General features: G+C 36.7%; 2 protein-coding genes across 2 annotated transcripts; one reads left to right on the forward strand and one right to left on the reverse strand.

The window, feature by feature from the left end:
• The first annotated feature begins 485 nt into the window (after positions 1-485).
• Positions 486-5802, forward strand: LOC130992548 (uncharacterized). Its single transcript, XM_057917222.1, has 5 exons — positions 486-738; positions 1268-1462; positions 1587-1826; positions 2827-4863; positions 5062-5802. The coding sequence occupies exons 1-5, from the start codon at positions 699-701 to the stop codon at positions 5625-5627; spliced, it is 3078 nt and encodes a 1025-aa protein (XP_057773205.1). The 5' UTR covers positions 486-698; the 3' UTR covers positions 5628-5802.
• Positions 5803-7821: 2019 nt separating this feature from the next.
• Positions 7822-13521, reverse strand: LOC130992566 (cryptochrome-1). Its single transcript, XM_057917248.1, has 5 exons — positions 12789-13521; positions 12431-12649; positions 10385-11091; positions 8362-9162; positions 7822-8257 (listed from the first exon to the last, which is right to left on the reverse strand). The coding sequence occupies exons 1-4, from the start codon at positions 13105-13107 to the stop codon at positions 8386-8388; spliced, it is 2022 nt and encodes a 673-aa protein (XP_057773231.1). The 5' UTR covers positions 13108-13521; the 3' UTR covers positions 7822-8257; positions 8362-8385.
• Positions 13522-20514: the final 6993 nt, after the last annotated feature.

Below are 20514 nucleotides of genomic sequence, written 5' to 3' on the forward strand. Positions count from 1 at the left end.
TATATTTTAACTCTCAATTCGACTCCCCTAAAACATAAATAAAACTTCTATTTATAATAAAACCCTAAACGGCTAAAAGGAAACAAACTAACTTGACCAACAAGACAAATTAATAATTAAAGATATAATATCATAGATATGCCTGTTTTCCTTTTATCTCCGTTCCAAATCTAGGTTTGTTTCATTCTAAAAATACTCCTTAATTACTATCCATCCCATTGCAATAACCTTATCATAAAAATTGCTAATAGTATTTAATAGAAAAGTCAAAATAAAAAAATGAGTAAAAGTTTCTGATTTATTTTACAATTAATTTATATAACTAGCAATGTGATGGTACTAATCCGAAGAAGAAAGTCTATGCTTAGGAGTTGGGAATGAAGTAAGGTACAAGCATTTTAAGCTTCTCCGTTTAGGCAAATTCCTGCACCTTACCGCAGGTAACATGAGTCCTTGAGTCAGCCATGCATAGGAAAGTCTGGGGGTATTGATAACATGCGCACATGGTGCCACTGCATTAATACTTTCTCTCTATCACCCTCTCCCTCCCTCCCTCTCTCTCTCTCTCTCTCACACACACACACAAAAAGTCTTGCCCTTTTCTTTCTCTCTCTCTCTCTAGGCTGCCGTTATTGAGTGCTTGATCCTCTCTTGTCTCTCTCACACACTACACACATTAAAGTGAATTTCCTGAGAATATGGATGTTCAAGCCAACAAGATCGCTGCCACTTCTGCGGGTATTTACTCTTCTGCTTTCTCTTTTCAAGAAATTCTTGTTAGCCATGTCTTCCTGAACTTTGTCTGCTGTATTTTAATCATGTTTACTTAATTTTGTCAACATATTATGTACGCCTTTTCCTTTTCTTGCTTAAATTCCGCCGGGATTTAGTTTCTTGATGTACATGTCGCTTCCGTCACACACACATTCATCGATCAATTCTCCATGATTGAGCAGGTTTTCGCCTCGACTTTTTGTTTACAAGGAGACCAAAGAACTTGTCTTTGTGTGTGTCTCATAGTGTAAACCATCTTTTTATTTTTTTGCCCTGTTTATTCTGTTTCTTGTTTCACATAAGTGTTTGCTGTTTGCTTAAATTATTTGGCCATTTAATTTTCTGTACACGAACTGATAGCAAAGACTGTTTTGTAATCCTTTCGATTTTGTATCAACTGCTATATACTTTGCAGTCCATGGTTTATCAATTGTAGCAATACCATATTTTCTTTGCAATCCATATTAATTTAAAAAAGTTTTGATTGTTCAAGGGCATGAGGGCCATGGAGTGCACCATTGCCGCAGATGTGGATGGCCTTTTCCAAAACCACATCCTAGTTCTAAACACAGAAGAGCTCACAAAAGGGTTTGTGGAACAATTGAAGGCTACAAAATCATTCATTCAGAAGACCATGATATTTCAGATGATGACCATGCCTCTGATGACGATGAACATCACACCCCAAGTGAGCACATTTGGTTTGATTTAACATATTCAATGGGTTCTAAATTGTGGGGGTTTAGTTTAAAAGTTTTTCTTGGACTGAGTGTTTGTTGTATGTGTTTATGATTTTTTTGTGTTCATTGCAGGTCCAAATATTGTAAAGAAAGATGCTGAGAAAAGTAGCGGAGTAGGTGAGAAGTCGGCTAAATCGGAAGATGATGTGTTTTCTGATGCAGCAATGGATTTTTCAGACAGTGGGATTAGTCCTAAGCTAGAGGCGCGCTTTGAGAGCGTGAGGGAATTGGGCAAGAGTTCGGAGGATAAGAGTGTGGAACTGGATGGTGATCTTTATGGGAGTGGAGAGTTGGAGATCGAGGGAGCTGCTGGTAAGCATATGAAAAACTATGTTCTATGTTTTAGATTGGTATACATTTGATTGCTGATGAATATAATGTTAAGACTAACTATCAGCTCATCTCAATAATGTTAAAATGGAACATTTTTTGGATATATTAGGAAATGAAATTGGCCTATATGCATACAAAGAGAAGCTTCAGTGCCTATATGTTAGTGAGTATGCTTCAAAATGATATGGTCTCATTGATTAGAAGCAAGTCTTTTCTATTGACAATAGTTAGATAAGGAATGATGATAATTCACTCATACTTGTTACCTAATGAAGAGGAATTCATTTAGTACACACATATTTCCTAATGAAGATAAATTCAATTTAGTTAGAGGTTAAACTGTCCATCTTTTTATCCTCCTGTTTATATGAATGTGATGTTGGGTAGTGCTTCGAGGAATAAATTGGTGAATCTTCATGTAGACAAAGATACAAATATGAGTGGAACATAATATGCAAATAAAGTCTGCTATAGTTAATGGGGCCATTCTTCGATATTTGATATATGTAATATATAAGCCGCTTTAAAATCTAGAAGTTCCTAGTTACAATTTATGTTTTTGTGATGTTACTTTTCTGTTAGACATGTGAATTTTGTGAAGAAGATACTGAAATAAGGAAATCTCCCTAACAATGATTTTCAGAAATACTAGCATTCTCTATTTCTGTCCCCTTTGTCCATAAACCATATGATTTAAATCTGATACGTCGTGCTTTAGCATTACGGTATTGAAGCACTCTGGCTCGGAAATTACTTCAACTTGCTATTCTGCTACTCGGGAAAGAGGTTTGTTTATTCGATTTCACCAGTTGGGATAATCTTGTTGATGTATTCATTACATCTCTCATGAAAGATTAAAAAATCTTGAGTTTAAGAATCACCGCTTCTATCAAATATCTGTTTTATAGTTAATTTTTATATAGTTTGACATATTTATGCCAACTGCTTTACTCTTGAAATTTGGTCCTATTGAATGCAGAAACAACTGAACAATCCAATGATGCAAGGAGCGAGGAAATAAGAAAACCCGGACCTCTCTCAAACGGAAGTAGCCACCCAGACAATGTCATGCCAATAACAGATACTACTGCAGAAATGGTTCCTGTCGGAGTCTTAAATGATTCACAGCCTGAACATGGTCTTGATCTTGAAGGTGAGATGATACGCGGACATGGTGCTGATATCCAAGTGCAAGAACAGAGCTCAGCTTCTGTTGGACTCTTAAATGATTCACAGCCTGAACATGGTCTTGAAGGTGAAATGATACGCGGACATGGTGCTGATATCCAAGTGCAAGAACGGGACTCAGCTTCTGTTTCTTTGGACCCTGAAGAAGGTAAAGTTTTGGATCAAACAATAGCAGCAGGTGAAAGTCAGGATGAATCATGTGATAAGTTTGTTTCTGAAGGGGCCAAAGATGATTCACCCCCTCCATCTGAATCCCTTCAAACGGATGCTTCTGATGAGGTTAATAGTTTGGTCCATTCTGCCGAAAGAAGTACCTCCATCAAGACAGCTGAGGCTGCCCTCGTGGATGAGACTCGTGAAAGCTTAGATGCTTCTGCTGTGAATAAGGAGGTCTCTCATGCTACTGAAAACATTGGGTCCACTGAATCTGCTTATGAATATGCTTTACCTGAGGAAAGTCTGTTGAGTATGTCTTTGGTTAAGCCTAACGAGAGCACAAAAACTTTAGATATTACTGAGCACTCTGATGCGGCTTGTACTGTCTCCTCGATTGACAAAGAAGAAATGCCAAAAACCAGCTTGGATGCAAGTGGCGGAAACGGAGAGAAGTCTGACATGACTGGTGGTTATGAAAGTCAAAACCAAAGCCTGGAATCTAAGAACTTGAATTCTGTTGATACAAATTCAGCCCTTGGCTCCACAGGTAATGCTATTCCATGTGAAGATGTTAACACTACAGTGGGAAAGAAAGATGTGGATCATTGTGAACAAAACACTAACATCACAACTTTGGAAACTGGGAATGAAAATGGTGGAGTTTCTGCAGAAGTAGAAGTAATCCCTGATTCTACAATGCCTTCAGAAAAACAGACCGACTTTCCAAGTTCATGTGTTGTTGATGGTGATGTAAAAAGTTTACAAGAACTATCGGAAAACAATTCCAGTTCTTTGAAATTCAAGGATGATGGTTTTGAGAATTCCATTGAGGGAGATGGTGCAGATGATTCTGCTGGAGCAGGTTCCAAGGCGAATGAAGTTGGTGATGCCCTAGACAAGAGTTCCTCCCCCAAATCCTCCTTGGAACACCAGAATAATGTTCCTGTGGCAACGAAAGTTGTTGAAGTTGAGCCTCTAGATGTTGCTGAAACTGTTTGCAAATTAGAAGATGATAATGCAGTTTTAGTATCAGCAGAAACCCCCGAACACTCAATATCAGAAGAATCTACACTGCCACTCTCTGATTCAGTGTTGTTGAGTGAAAGCAATGCTAAAGACGGTAGCAGCATCGGAGAAGATTATAAAGTATCAGAATCATTTGCCAACGCTGAAGTGGCTGCTGAAGATCATGAAAGCAATGTTGGGTCGAGGGAAATTTCAGAAAGCCCGACCCCACATGTGCAAGGAACTTTCCCCACAAGCACGTGTTTGAATGTTACTTCAGCGGATGCTAAGCAGCTGCATTCTAGTGATGATCTTAGCACATTGAAGTCTGTTGACATTATTACTAGTGCTGAACACTCTTTTGATGGTAAGGTTTTAAAATCAGATGAATGTTTCGAGTCTTCTGAAGCTCCAAGTTTAAAACAGCCAATACCTTCACCTTCACCGTCAGAGATTGAAGATTTTCATGAAACTTCTGATACTGTTGATGATAAGTCTGTCGTTATTGTTGAAGATGTCACTAGGGTCGATCCAAAGTCTGTGAATACTGATGTTGATTGCAAGCCGACTAGGCGAACAGATGATGCATCTGCAGTTGACATATCGGCCAGTAGTTTAGCTAGCCGGTCTGACAGTCTGGAAGCGAACTGTGGATCAGTAGTTTCAGGTACACTTACTCATCTCAATTGTAATATTTTGCTTAAAAACTAGTTTCTCTTTACTAGTTTGCATAGTACTCTTATTTGATCTGATTTCTGTAATCTGTGATATTTTAGTCTTGCTTGGTACACTTTTTCATATGCTCCATGATGCTGTTCTCATTTTCATCTGATCAACTGAAAGACGCTTTCTTCTCAATCGACAGATACATTAGAAACGAATTCTCAGAAGCACAAAATTCATTCCAACAAATCAGATACATTTGAGCCTCCATCTTTCATGACTTTGGTTCAATCTGGGAGTGAAGGAGATCAGGTTACTGCTGCTACAGAGATTGAGACGGTGCAGAGCAATCAACAACAACCGAAATCTGATGCTCTTCAAGCTGGCTGGTTCCCTTCTCTAACAAATGTAGTCAATGAATCCGAAGGCAGAAAGAAAAATGAGGAGATAATAGCCAAAGTTACAAACTGGAGCCCGGTAAAGCAGCAGCACAGCCCTCTGAAAAGTCTTCTAAATGAAGTCAAGTCACCAAACACGAAACAAGCGCCTGTTGCAAACCAGAAAGTCGAGGCTGAGACTAAAGATGACAATGTGGGTTCTGTTGCTGCTACAGAAACACACACAACCAAGGATCAGGATACTATCAAGCACGTCGAGGAGTGGAACTCTCCAGCAAGATACCCGATTGAGATCAAGAAAGAGAAGAAGAAGGGGCGACCGTTTTGGGTTCCATTTGTATGCTGCTCTTCTGCACATAGGGACCTATGATCCCTTAATCCCTCTCTATATTTGATCGTTGTGTGTGTTTACAGTTAAGTATTGATTATCATTATCCAAATTGTGGAGTAATCAGTGTGGTATATAATCGTTGGTTCTAGCCTTCATTTGAGATGGCTTTGGTTGTATGTAACTCGAAATTAAGAAATCCTTTTTTGTCTTGGAATTGAGACATTGTCGTTGATAATTGCGAAAAAAAATATTGGGGTTTGATTTTTAATATGTTAATAATCTTATAGAAATATTATAAACAGTTTGTTGCTTGTGTTAATGGGCTTGTTCTAAGGGTTTTGATTGAAATTTGTCTTTTTCTAATGAGATAATTGTATTTTAAATCCCAAACTTTAGACCTTATTGCAAATTAGAACCAACTTTTAAAGCTTTTCATTAAAGACTCAACATTTAATTTGTACTAGATCTGACTGGTCTATTTTTTTAGAGATGAGATTTATTCATCCAACGTCGCAATTTAATATTGATTGAAAACTTAAGAGTTCAAAGTTTGGGATTTATATTGCAATAATCTTTTTATAAATTAATTTGAATATTTCTTGTGATATAATTTGAAGGGTACATATCACTTTAAATCACAAATTATTCTCACTTTATCAAAGATTCAAAAATATCATGAATTATATATAAAAAAAATCTATTTATTAAAATCATGAACTAAAATTTTAATAAACATTTTTTACAGTTTAAGATATTTTTGCAATAGTAGCTTATATGTTTCGAATAACTAATAGTAGCTTATGACCTAAATTTTGGCGTTATTTATTTAAGATTTCAATTTTAATTTATTTTTTCAATAGCATTAAGTCATTAACTTTGCAAATTTTGTTTAATTAATTTTTTATTTAATATTTCAATTTTAATTTATTTTTTCAATTTCATTACTTTGCAATTTTATTTAATTAATTTCATCCCGCATCAAAAATTGTCACCCATAAAACATGTTTATCACGTTGTAGATTCATTCTTTTGACATCCCAGTTCGAGAAACATGTTTTACGGGTAAATCTAGTTAGATACATATCTAACACCGGGATATGTGATGTGAGATAAGATTAAATAAGCATGCCATGTGTTGATCTAGCGGTCGGAGGTTAATACCTGATACCTGAAGTCTTGGGTTCGAATCCTCTATCGCGTGGTCTTTAAATTTCTTTATTTACTTATGTAACATGACAAAAAAAAAGATAAGATTAAACAAATTTACAAAACTAAGAATATTAAAAAAAAAAAAGTTAAGATAAAATTAATAATTTTTTTTTTTGTAAAAGTTGAGTTCATAAAATACTATTAACCCCTTTCTTGAATCTGGAAAAGTAAATTTGCTTGTGTGTGTGTGTTTGTTCTAAGCAGAATTTACGAAGAAAAAGAAATATGACTACAATGCTCATGGTGGTTTTCATCCTTTTTTTAATACTAGCAGAAAGAACGTACGTTGTACGTGTAATTAATGTTATTTTATTTAATAATTTATTATTTTAGAAAATCTATTAATTTATTACTTTCATTAGATAATTTATTGGATCAATATATTTATTTATAAGCCTTATCAATAGCTATAGATATATATCACATAGATTTACTGTAATATCTAATGAATAATATATTCTTCTAAATATATAATACTCTAAAATAACCTTAAAATAAAATATATAATAAATTAAATAGAATTCTAATGCGATAAGATTTTGGAATCCCTTGATCGTTGGTTAAATTGATGAACTTCTTATAGGGAAAAACGAATTTTGATGTATAATTACCAATTATATTAGGGATTTATTTAGAAATTATAATTAGATTAGATGAGGGAAACAACAATATTGGACCTAAGTAGAGAAGAAATTTTTTATCTAATTAATTTGACAACGGTTTTATGTATATATTTGGTTTTATAATATAAAATTATTTATAGATTTGGGTGACAAATAAATATATATCAAATAAATTTATTTTATAAATATATAATATAAAATAAATAATAGGGGATAGGCAATCCACAAGTTGTCCCATAGAATGCTTAGGCTCTTTTTCTATTAGTATATAGATATAGATATAGATATGTTGTAATTTGAAATACTCATTTTAGTTTGATTTTCCTTTGGACATCTGGTGAAGCTCGGGCAAGGCATGAGTGATCTGAAAAGGAGGCTAAGCAGAGTATATAAATACAGAATGAAGATAAATATGGCAGCTTAATACAAAAAAGTCATCTCCTGAGTATATACATAAGTGTCTATCTCAGCTTCATATTAATAGTAATATATATGACCAAATCAATATCATATAGGTTGATATTGTGGAACAGCGTATTCAGATATACTATACATGTAACCGAGGCATATTTGTACAAAACCAGAAAAAAGGCCACAGATACAGATTAGAATAACTGCAGATTGTTGATCAGAGTGAGTAAAATAGCACAGCCAACTATGGCAAACCTCTTACCTCTTGCAGCCTCATCCATTGCAGAAATCCTTTAACAACCATTCGCGGTTAAGCTATTGTTTAGTAACAAGACAATTATTATGACGCGGCTTGTCAGCAACTAGAATCTCGTTCGTTTACACATCTGTAATCATCCCCATTATGGAACACCTTCACTCTTACTTCTAAAAATGGAGTTTCAACAATGAAGCTCTCTTTATATGGTGAGGCACAATTTTCAAATTGCATATTATGATATTTGATAAATGTACAAAGATTGTAGCTTTACCCAGTTTGAGAAAGGTAGCCGCCTTCAGTTGAATAGCTGGTGAGCCTGCGGATGCCTAGGCAAGTAAGACGAACTGGTAGCGATACCATTGTCCTCACCCCGAAACTGATCAGAGTATGTAGAATTCGAGGGAGACCAAACTGGGACTACACCCCCGTCTCTCTCTCTTCTAGTGGTACTGGATGACTCTGCTGTTGAATCTTCAGAGTTTCTACGACCTCTCGCAAAATTAGATTGTGGGAAAGCATCATTCGTTCTGTCTGTCTGAATAATAGCATGGCCATGTGGTGGTTCTCTTCTTGGCTGCTCTGCTGCATTTGCATTAGACGGTACCTCATCGCCTGAACTTCTAAGATCAACTGACGTCTCTTCATCCTCAACCCGGATAAAAGAAGAGGTCATGCTTGGTACCATTTGATCCTCATAGCGGCGCATTACTGTATTTGGAGGATTGTGTCTGATAGGTTCGTTGTCCATCTCCATGTGTGTGTCTGGAGGGAATGCAATAGGAATAGATTCAGACGAGTCTCCGAGTCCCTCTTCCATTCCATTCTCAATTGCAGTTTGTGAAGCCCCTTCCAGCTGCCACATTTGTGTAAGTGCTTCTTCCAACCTGGCTTTTGCAGCATCTATTTCAACTATGGGAAGAGGGTAGTTCGAACCAAGTTCTATTCCAGCAGCTTGGAGCACGCTTTCTGGCGCATTCCATGGATGATGTATCCATTCTGTTGGCAATCTAGCAAGCTCAGGGAGCCATCTTCGAACATATTCTCCTTCTGGATCAAACTTGTAACCCTCAATCTGTCAAAACATAATATCAACTTTGTTAAAAATCATCAAAATTGGAGTTTCTCAATATTCCTCAACCATACTACTGGAACATGTGAAAATTATCCCGGTAGAGGAAGCATGGAGCTGAATAATACACGTTCAATGACAATTAAATACGCACAACGGCAGTGGGACGCCTTGCCTTGCATGTCAATCTTTAGAAAAATACAATATATTTGGAAATTTAACGACAAAGCTCAAGCATAGATAGTCAAGGTACTGGTAAGACACCTGTCATGGGAATGTCAAATTCTTACAACATCTATCGCACAATGCTGCTGGCTTTACAATGTTTTTAACCGGATGTCATCAATTACTTGCCCAAGAAATGCAATCTATATATACATATACATAAGCAAAATCACTAGCCTAAAATAGAAAGGCTTTTTCCATGTCAACAATTATTTTTCTATTTTTACAACAATATTGGTAATAAAATCATAACCTTGTAGCCAGGGGCCGAACCCCAAGGTTACAAGAAATGTGCAAACTCCTTCCTGCTCTTTAATAAAAATATACTGTCGTTCTTATCTAAAAAAAATAATAGTACTATATATATACTGTTCTTCCAATAAGTTCATTGTCTACATATTCATAAATTTATAATGCACACAAAGATTTAAATTCAAAAATTCATCCTCGAGTCTTTTTAATGTGGATTTTCATTTTTATTATAAGGTTTACCTACCCTGAATGCACAATTAATCCTCTTATTGTCTATTTCAATGAGTACAATATTTCACAATTAAAACACACACACACACAACATAATTCAAACATTTTTACCAAAAATAAAAATTTGTGCATCACATGGGGAAACACTAGTTGAAAATCTCAAACTAGGATCAAATCCAATGATTTTTCAGGACCTAAAAGGACAGTAAAATAAAACAAATGGGAAAGGGCCAAAAATTAGGTCTCCATTGAATTAATATAAAAGAAACCAGTGATTTATGTTACATTTGGATCAAAATAATTGAATTGAGGCGAGGATTTAGGGGATGGATTTCAGTGATTCTTTGTTGAACGTGGAAATTCAATAATCCACCAAAATCTCTCAATGTAGTTTGAAAGGAGAACTATGGAATTCAAATCCACTATTTATACCAGACAATGAAAAATGGAGAGCAGTCCATTGATTAGTGTCAAGGCATGCATCCAAAAAGCATCAAGAAAAGTTGTGAGTATGGACCTGTGGGTTATCAAGACGATCAAACTCTCGACCATCTGGAAGTGTTCCAGATATATATTGCCAACCAAGGGCATCACTCTCAAGATCTGCATCCAGCAGGGTATCCCAGAAGTACTTCATTCCCCATCTCCAAGGCAACTGCAGAACCTTGACAAAGAAACTCGAGACTACAACGCGAATCCGATCATGTAGCCATCCAGTGGCCCATAGCTCCCTCATACCAGCATCCACCAGAGGATATCCAGTTCTACCTTGTCTCCATGCCTTGAAGTAGCCCTCATCCACAACCCAAGGGAAATACTTGAGGTGGCCAAGTAAAGGCCTTTCATGGCTGTGCGGATGATTGAAACTCATGTATCTGGAATACTCCCTGAGCCCAATACTTTTGAGGAACAAATTAACACTCTCTTCACCTGCTTTGTTACCTTCGTTGGCCCAAAGAACTTGCTTGATGCGAACAAGATGGAAAACCTTCCGAACACTGACTTCCCCAAAATGCAAATGGGGGGAGAGAAAAGAGGTTGTAGCACTATCAGCCTTTCGACGATTCTTGGAGTACTCTATGAGTGGTCCATTTAAGAATGTTGTGAGGGCTTTATCAGCATTGCTCCAGCCAGGGGACCATGCCCGTGCCAGAAGTGCATTGCTTCCTTTCTCTGACTCGTCTTCAAATACTAAAGTGTCCGGATTGCATCTCGACACGTCACCTGGATGAGAGCAAGCAGCAGCTTGATGTGAGTTTAGAAGAATATCATAGTAGACTGGAACATGTAAAAAGACAATTGTCTCAACAAATTAATAACATTTAGTTTGTTAGTCCACTATGAATTAGCAATAATATAGTATTAGTTAAGTTTTAGCTAAAGGCAATTGAAAAGAATATATTAGCATCAGCATTGATAGAAATACATTTCTTTACTGAGGATGTGCAGTTTTCTCCATGGACGTGCACAAAGTTAAGCAGATTAGAACAACACGCTAGTATTAGGATACTAAAAGAAATTATCAGTATTAATATGAATATAAAATTCACAGCAGGACGTGCAAAAGAAGCACCGTTTTCATTCTTTCACAATCAATCCTTTCTGATCAATTACCATCCTGAAAATAAAGAATAGTCAGGGTAGATTTGAAATCACTGGCCAGAGGAAGCCTTACATCTGCCAGATAATTGTTTATATAACAGTTATCACAAAAAAAAATCAGTTTTTTTGGTTTGGGTTGTTATAAGGAAGTCTCAAATTTCACTCAGACAACAATGAGTGTTGGCTGCAGGTCCTGAATCTACAAACTCATAATTACTTTTACTTTTGCAAAATGCTTCATTACACATAGGTTTATTTTGACTAAGTATTTGGTCTGTAAATATCACCCAACATTTCATGTATTTTGGGTTAGTTTTCAACTATTCTAAATTCGAATTCACTGTATTCCCAACCCAGCAAACCGAAAAGTATAGACTAAAGATTCAGCAGAAACTATTGTCACTCACAAGTCACAAGAGGAACGAGTAAAAACTTATTGCTAAATTCAATGATATAACCTATAGGAACTGAAATTTTCAAACCCATGTGAAAGAACAATAATTGGAAGAGCAACTCGACAAATTAACATTTTCAATACCAACGTTTTAATCATTGTCAATATCTGCAAACCTTAGAAAGATTTATAACTATAAGTGGATAAGGATGCTGCTACAAACTAGGATATAGTGCAGTGCTTTCACTTATGAAACTATAGCAGTTCCCTACAAAGGAAAACTGTAAACAAGCTTCAAATTAGTTCCGACAAAATTTAACTTTTCAGTGAAGTCTTCCTGTATGACATTGCCTCTAGGATTCATAATCATTCAATTAAAATCGGAAACAGTCACTCACAAATCTGTCATTCCAACAAACAAACAAAAACGGAAGAATGAAAGCACGGAATACAGTATCACTGCCTAGATTGATAGGTTAGAGAGAATCAATACGACGAAGCTGAACAAGTTATTAACAGTTGAAATACACAAGTGTGAAAATAAGGGGATATGAGTAGCAGTAGTACCAGGAAAAATCCTTTTAGGTGGGAGGAGAGGGGATTCAGGATCATATGGCATGCTGAGGCATCTGTCCCAGAATCCAGAAAAGGTAGTGAATGGTCGACCTTCCTGATCCAGAACTTCCCATGGTTCGTAAAGCAAGTCTGCGTTGAAGGAGCGGACACTCACACCTTCACCACTCAACACTTCCTTTACCCGGTGATCCCTTACAAGTGATATAGGATCTACACCAACAATAAAGGTATTGTCATAAACATGCTTTTCCCTCACAACTAAACACGAATTCAATCACAGAAATTTCATGCTGATCAGGGCACAATAACACCAAAAGTAAAGGAAAAGGAGAAGAAAGAAAGGGCAAACCATATAAATGGTTGAAAAATAGCTGAGCAGCTCCAGTCAATTTGATAACTTCAAGAAGAGAAGAAACACTATCGGTAGATCTCTTAGTGAGGAGGGGAGTGCCAAGACTCCTCAAGGAGCTATCAAGGTGTGATAAACTATGCTTGAGCCACCATCTCGACACCCTTCCGGGGTAGTAGTGGCCCTCCTCCTCCGGCGCCCAAACAAACACAGCCACCACCGCCCCCGCTCTCATGCCCGCCGCCAGTGCCGGATTATCTTCCACCCGGAGATCTCTCCTGAACCATACGATGCTGCATCCGCCTCCGGGCATTCCCATCTCCACAAATTCAATCAACAAATACACACGGAAGATACCAACTTGGTTATCCAGGAACCATAATTCAATCTGCTGCTTGCTAAAATTGGCAGAATTCTTGGATAACGAGCAACTGGCCTTTAGCTCTCTTCTTTACATCAGAATCCGACAAACACCCACTTACAAACGTGTGCCCGAGAATTAAATTCTGAATGAATCTTGATTCGCCTGAAGTTAATAATGTAGTATTATCAAAGCAGGGAGCGCAGTAGCAAAAGGCAAAAGGCAGACCATTTAGTTTTGAGAAAGAGAGAAAAACAGGGGAGTGAATGCGATTGGTGGAAGATAGTGGGGCTCCAAGAAAACTAGGGGGAATTTGCAGCCACAACTTTTTGGGTTTTTCAATATTTTATGTATCTTCGTTTCTTATCTATCATCCTGTATCCTCTGCTACAAAACAAAACTCCCTTCTCTGCTCTAGTGCCTTCCTCAATCCTTCCAGGGTGGAATTTAATTAACTTTTAGTAGTAAAATTCTTACCACCAAATTAGTCGTACATACAAACCAGAATTATTAAAATCAAATCTCCAATTTTTCCTTTTGCGAATTATTGCCTAGTTGAAAGTGATTTGGGAGCTCACCCTTTTTAAGCCATGGAACAACATCTTCAAAATTAGATAAAACAACACAAATTCTCCTCCACATCCGAGTGCACAGTGTCATTTCGATAATATGATAGTGTCATTTAATAATAGTGTCATTTTATTATAATATTAGTGTTATTTCGCGACAGTGTTATTTATATAACATGATAATATCATTTGTAAAATAAAATAGGGTTAGTGTCATTTCAAGATAGTGTCAGTGTTAATGTCATTTAGTGTAAGTGTTAGTGTCATTTTACACTCGGGTGCACAGGAGACCACCTCATAAAACAATATCCTTATTCAAAAATTTTGTATGAGTTATGAGCGAGCAGAATCGAATCGAAACCGTCAAAATGAATCAATGCGAACTGAAAACGACGATTTGATTCGACTTTTATAAATGAAATGGCAGCAATTTAGATTGAATTTGTTTATCAAATTCAAGTTTAAAAAATGGTGCAATTTTCAACCTAAATCCATCAAATAAATATTATTAATAAATATATATTTTTTAAAATACATAATTATTGAACAACATTAGGGTTTAGAAGATTTTTACCCCCCCTCCCCCTCACATTACAATGAGACACCACACCAACATGCCGCCCCTTCTATTTCTCTCAGCCTACTGCACTCTACTGCATCGGCCGCCACCTACTAGAGCCCCTCCGTCGCAGCGCCTTCTCGACTCTTCGCTGCAGTGCCCCACGTGCCTTCTCAAATCTCTCTTTGAGTTATGATTTTTTATTTCTGAAGAACGAATTCGCCAAGGCATAATAGGGGATGATGTAGTTAATGCATAATCATGATGTTTAATTTATAAAAACTCTAATTCAGGAACACTTTGCGGTTTCAGTGGGCATTTGTTTTATCATTTTAGGTTTTTACAAAATTATTTTATTACTCCCTTCGTCTCATAAATAATGGCACGTTTCTTTTCGGCACAGAGATTAAGGAGTGTTGAATTAGGATGAAAAAGTTGTTGGCTCATCTATTTAAGCATAGTATTAGTAAAAGTAATTACATGCATTAAAAATGGAGGGGGCCACTTATATTTTTATTACATATTCAATATTCTTTTAATTTTATTTTAATTTTCATTTTCCTTTTCATTTAAGAGATATTCTGCATGCACTTTAAAATTAAGGGAAGTTCATTTTTAAAAAAAAATTCAGACCCTTTCCAGACTTAGTGCGCCAATGCCAAAATTAAAAAATTAAAAATAAAAAATGAAAAAAAATCAGTCCACTGTGCATCCCAAATCTACCGCCAAAATAGAAAAACAACACTTCATCAAAATTGCAACACAACTTTCATTGAAAATTTCACAGAATTCAAATTTTCCTCTCAATACAATGAAAATAGGCTATAAATACTACACCATGGCATAATTCATTTTCACCATTCACTACTTCTAAATTCACAACAAAATAGAAAGTGGAAACGAGGAGAAACGATCAAACTAATGGTAAAAGGAACACTATTTTGTTCAATTCCTTCTTCAAGATAGCAAAAACGGCAAGCCGAAGAGAGGGAGGATCCAAGAAGCCATCGTCAAGTTCGGAAGCTCTAGAAGCACCGTGAGTCGACTTTGGGTTGCGGCAAAAAAATAATAAGAAAGAGGTGAGCATATTCATTCGACAAGTATGAAAATACATCGACCACATCGAAAGAGAGTGCAAATCGACCTAAGAGCTAATTTCTAGCCTAGAATTGAGCAAAAGATCAACGATTCGCAGGCTTGCAAGTGGCATAAATTGCAGTAAAAGCACAGTGGGTCGATGGATAAACAAATGATTGATCAAAGCTCACACAAGTGCAATTAGACTTGACCTAACTGCTCCTAACAAGCTTCTACGTTTGCGATTCAGCCTTGAAGCCATCGAATACGACCGTATTCTTAAGGTACTTCAGTTTAAAAATATGCACAACATTGTGCATATCCACGTCGAGAAGTGATTTTACATCACAAAAACAAATCACAGGTTCTACTTAACCCCTGAAGAGGTAGAACCACACAGAACATGCAAGTCAAAGAAATTCATCAAGAAAGTGATGTTCATGTAGTGCGGTATGTAGACCCATATTTGCAGAAGACTGGCAGCGTGTTATTCGACGGAAAAATAAGGATTTTTTTCGTTTTACAGAAATGGTGCCTGCTAAAAGGAACAATCAAGAACATGGAAGCTGGAACTTTGGAGTTAAAACCAATCCAGAGCATAACAAAGCCAAGTGATCAATGATTGCTTTATCAATAAGGTATGGATTAGTGATGATTGTTGTGACAAATGTAACAGTAGAACAGTAGGGGCTGAATACATATGTATTTTGCATTAATTTTTGTATTTCTAGTTAATTTATAATGAAAGAAGTGGTTTATGCACTAGATGGTACCAGCCATAAAGAGAAAATGGCCAGAATTTGCAAGTAAAGTTATTTTCATTCAACAAGTCAATGCAAGGCCTCACATCAAGGATAATGATCCAGATTTTAGGCAAGTTGCAAGTTATGATAGCTTTGACATCAGAATTGTTCATCAACCCCCCAATAGTCCAGACACAGATATCAATGATTTGGGATGGTTTAAAGCAATCTAAGAGTTTGCAAACAGAAAGTGTGTGCAATAATGTGGAGGATCTAGTGGCTGCAGTTGAGAAGTCATTTGAAGACCTCTCACATACTACTCTAAACAATGTGTTCTCGAATCTTCAAGGATGCATGGTGGAGATTTTAAAGGTGAAAGGTCATAATGCATACAAAGTACCACATATGAAGAAGGGCACACTCATTAGGCAAAATCAACTTCCAATTAATTTGGAAGTGCCTAATGAGCTAGTGAAGGAATGCTTGCAATATCTTATTGACAATAGATGTGAGGAGGGTATGGACCATCTAATAAATGATCTAGGCATAGGATCCATATCATTAGATGGAATTGAATACCTAATGACTAACTTAGGTATTCAACAGCCATGAAGTAGTTTAGGTTGATTTTGAGGGCTGCATTTTGAATAGCAATAGCTTGCATTATGTGATAGCAAGAGATTACATTTTGAGGGCTGGAATTGAATACCTACTGACTGCATTTTGTAATTGGAATTGGTTTTGAGGGCTAAGTATTGGAATGAATGAAATTTATGCAAGTTAGGCACACAAGTCACAAGATAGCAATGGCACACAAGGCATAAGATGGACAAATGCACAAACTGCCACACAGGGCTAAAGCATACACAAAGCCATTCAAGGCCTAAGCACACAAAGCCACACAGGGCTAATAACACACTAGCCATACTGCCACATAAGGCTAAAACACCAAATAAGGCACAAGCAATGAACATCAGAACATAGCTAGCACGTTATGAGCATATAAACATCTCATACTATCAACAATAACAATCATTGATGATTCAAATACCAAAATATAGGTGAGCAAAATTTTATCATCTCAAAACCAAAGTAATCCATCTCCCAATAATCAAGAACAACATGCAATTATCAATTAAGCTTTAACACAACAAGAACAGTAGGTAAATTGGTAGATCTCACCTAAAATAAGCATGGTAGAAATATCTTCAACATGGAAAGCTGAGCCGGTGTGTAAGCTAGCAACCACTCACCGGACACAACATCATCCCATGATTCCTCACATAGTAAACAAGGTAGATCAGTGTTAGTAAATTTAGAATCATGTAGTGAAGGCCTCGATTTTTTAGAAGGGAGTGAAGCCCTTATATTTTGAGAAGGTTGCCAATGGATTTTTGAAGGCCGACGGAAAATCGACCTCCTAGCCACGCGGGAAGTCGGCTCCTGGAGTGTTAATTACAATAGTTAATTAAGAATCTTTGAAGCCCTAATTATTTTCAATAATAGAAACAAGCCATTATTTGTGGGACAACCCAAAGAGAAAAACAAGCCATTATTTATGGGACGAAATAAGTATTACCTTGGAACGTCTGTACTCTGTAGGCTCTCGATTTAAATGTTTTTGCACAAATATACAAGAAAATGCTTATCTTTAGCTTTTGAATTGTCCATAAGTAATATTGAATTAATTCTATTTCGGGTGTGTTTCTTATGCAGTTATGAATGAATAATTTGTTAGACAACATGTTTTTATTAAACAAAAAAAAGTTTTTGCCAAACCAAATCGAACCGAAAATTTATGGTTCGATTTGGTTTAGATTGGCCTTACAAACAATTTGGGTTCGTATTGAGATTTTAGAACCAATTCGGGTTCGAAATTTTTGGGTTCGGTTCAGACCGCCTGAATGCTCACCCCTACCTAGCCGTTGTGCGCCGACTTCACGATCCCGACAAATATAAGCTTTCTTCGTCTCGCGCCTTTGTCTATGATGAATTTTTTGCTGAACAATAACTTTTGCAATTTTATAAAATTGTGACATAAGTTGAGCGAATTGGACAACACGTTGCTTGTCGGAGCTTGAGTGAGAGGAAGATTATGAAGATGATGATGACATTTTGTAGGAAGCATGCTAGAGAGAAGAAGATTGTTTGAAAATTGAGAAGAAAAATGATGTGTGAAATGAAGTAGAAATTATGTGTATTTGTAGAAGATAATAAGATTAAAAAATAAAAAATAAAAAATGTAAAAGAGCCATTGAACATTGTCTATGAAAAGAATATACTCCTATATATATATTTTTTCAAAAATTCGACTATTGCAGTCAATTATTATTATTATTATTATTATTATTATTATTATTATTATTATTATTATTATTATTATTATTATTATTATTATTATTTTAAAAAAAATTGAGCGCATACACTGCACACGCCACACAGAATACACCTCCGCACCCGGTTCTCCAATAACAACCGCTTCGATCCCCTTCCAGTGCACCAACGGTGGGGGCTTTATGAACCCGGATGGATCTCAGCTCCAAGAGCCCCCACTGAAGTGTTGATGCAGGTAGAAGCGTGAAATATATTTGATATTGATAAATATACGAACTCTGTTGATAACCATTGTATACCGAAATACGTACAATAAGGGTTAATCCGTTGATTCACTCATGAATACCGGAAGAACACCGCGATAAGGGAATAATCTCACCGTCTACATTTTAACTCTCAATTCGACCCCATAAAATATAAATAAAACTCCTATTTATAATTAAACATCTAAAATGAAACAAAATAACTTGACCAACAAGACAAATCAATAATTAAAGATATACTATTATACGATTATATCTTCATCATTCTCTCCATCCTTGAAACGATTTGTCCTCGAATCGAAAACATACTTGATGATGTTCTGCATAGGGTCGATCATATTCACCGTATAGGAAGTCAAATATCTCTCAATTTTGTGCTCATAGTTCCTTGAATTGTTGAGACAGAAGGTCGTCGTCACGATAGAGATAATTTTGAACATTCTGAACGGTTGATTGACGGGGAGACACGCGTAAGAGCGTAGCAAAGCTTTGGATACCAACTGATGCAGGTAGAAGCGTGAAATATATTTGATACTGATAAATATACGAACTCCGTTGATAACCACTGTATACCGGAATATACTGTATATCGAAATACGTACAATAAGGGTTAATCCGTTGATTCACTCATGAATACCGGAAGAACACCGCGAGAAGGGAACAATCCCACTCTCTACATTTTAACTCTCAATTCGACTTTCATAAAATATACTCCCTCCGTCCCAGTATTTATGGCCTATACCTTTTCGGCACGGAGATTAAGAACAACAAAATTAAGGAGAAAGGTGTTTCATTAAGGAGAAAGGTGTTTCATTAAGAGATTAATTAAAATTTTCGGTGGTTCTTTCTGGTGCAACAAGATCAAAAGAACACAAATTATTTACTGCAAAATTATCAAAAGCAACACAAATTCTTCGTCTCAACAAGATCAACAGAGGCTCAACATCTGCCCCAAATTCTTCGTCTCAACAAGATCAAGATTCTGGCCCAAATTCTTCGTCTCCCTCCACCAAAAAACATCTGCCCCCTCCAATCAACAAAGCAACGAATATGAATAAACAAAAATGAGATCAATCTACCATCAATCACCAAGAAACAAGATACTTAATAAAAAAACATTAAAACATAATTGAAGAAACATCAAATTAAATCGAAATTGAAGATGATGAGAACAGTGAAGGGAGGCAGAGAAGAAAGTATCAGACAGATGGAACGAGAGCTAGGGTTTGGAAAAAGGCGGCACAAAACTTTGGGGGTTAAGGTTTGAAGGGGGCGGCGGCGGCGACTTCTAGTTGCAGTTCGCCGAAGATTAAGAGGGAGGCGGTCGTGTGAGAGTGAACGGCGGCTGGATCTGGCAGATGGGATGGACGGCGGACGGATGAGAGTGAAGGAGGCGGCGGCGGGCTCGAGGGAGAGGTGGGAGGTCGAGGCGCTGCAAGGAAAAGAGGAGAGGGGAGGCGCAGCTGGGCGGTGGCTGGCGGGGCGACGTGAGGGAGGCTAGCGGCGTGAGGCAGAGAAGGAATAAGGAGAAAGAAATCTGAGAGAGAGAGAGAGAGATGAGTGCGGTAATATGAGAGAGAAAAAAAATCTGGGAATAAGTGAATTTAGGGTTAGGATTAGAGTTTTATGTTGGGGTGATTAAGCTCTTAATTATGGCTTAATTTTAGCCCAAAAGGGAAACAGGCCATGTAACGTGGGACGGCCCAAAGAGGAATACGTGCCATCAATAATGGGACGGAGGGAGTACTATTTATAAAGAAAATAACTTGATCAACAAGATAAATCAATAATTAATCGTATAATATATTATACGATTCTAT

Source organism: Salvia miltiorrhiza, chromosome 7 (assembly GCF_028751815.1).
Source record: "Salvia miltiorrhiza cultivar Shanhuang (shh) chromosome 7, IMPLAD_Smil_shh, whole genome shotgun sequence".
Taxonomy (NCBI): domain Eukaryota; kingdom Viridiplantae; phylum Streptophyta; class Magnoliopsida; order Lamiales; family Lamiaceae; genus Salvia; species Salvia miltiorrhiza.

Excerpts from the sequence above, each read along its gene's own strand:
- LOC130992548 (XM_057917222.1), top strand. The coding sequence starts at position 699 with ATGGATGTTCAAGCCAACAAGATCGCTGCCACTTCTGCGG. Across the intron at positions 1,463-1,586 it reads CGATGAACATCACACCCCAA|GTCCAAATATTGTAAAGAAA; the intron begins GTGAGCACATTT and ends TGTTCATTGCAG. Across the intron at positions 1,827-2,826 it reads GGAGATCGAGGGAGCTGCTG|AAACAACTGAACAATCCAAT; the intron begins GTAAGCATATGA and ends TATTGAATGCAG.
- LOC130992566 (XM_057917248.1), bottom strand. The coding sequence starts at position 13,107 with ATGGGAATGCCCGGAGGCGGATGCAGCATCGTATGGTTCAGGAGAGAT. Across the intron at positions 11,092-12,430 it reads ACCTAAAAGGATTTTTCCTG|GTGACGTGTCGAGATGCAAT; the intron begins GTACTACTGCTA and ends GCTCTCATCCAG. Across the intron at positions 9,163-10,384 it reads ATCGTCTTGATAACCCACAG|ATTGAGGGTTACAAGTTTGA; the intron begins GTCCATACTCAC and ends ATGTTTTGACAG.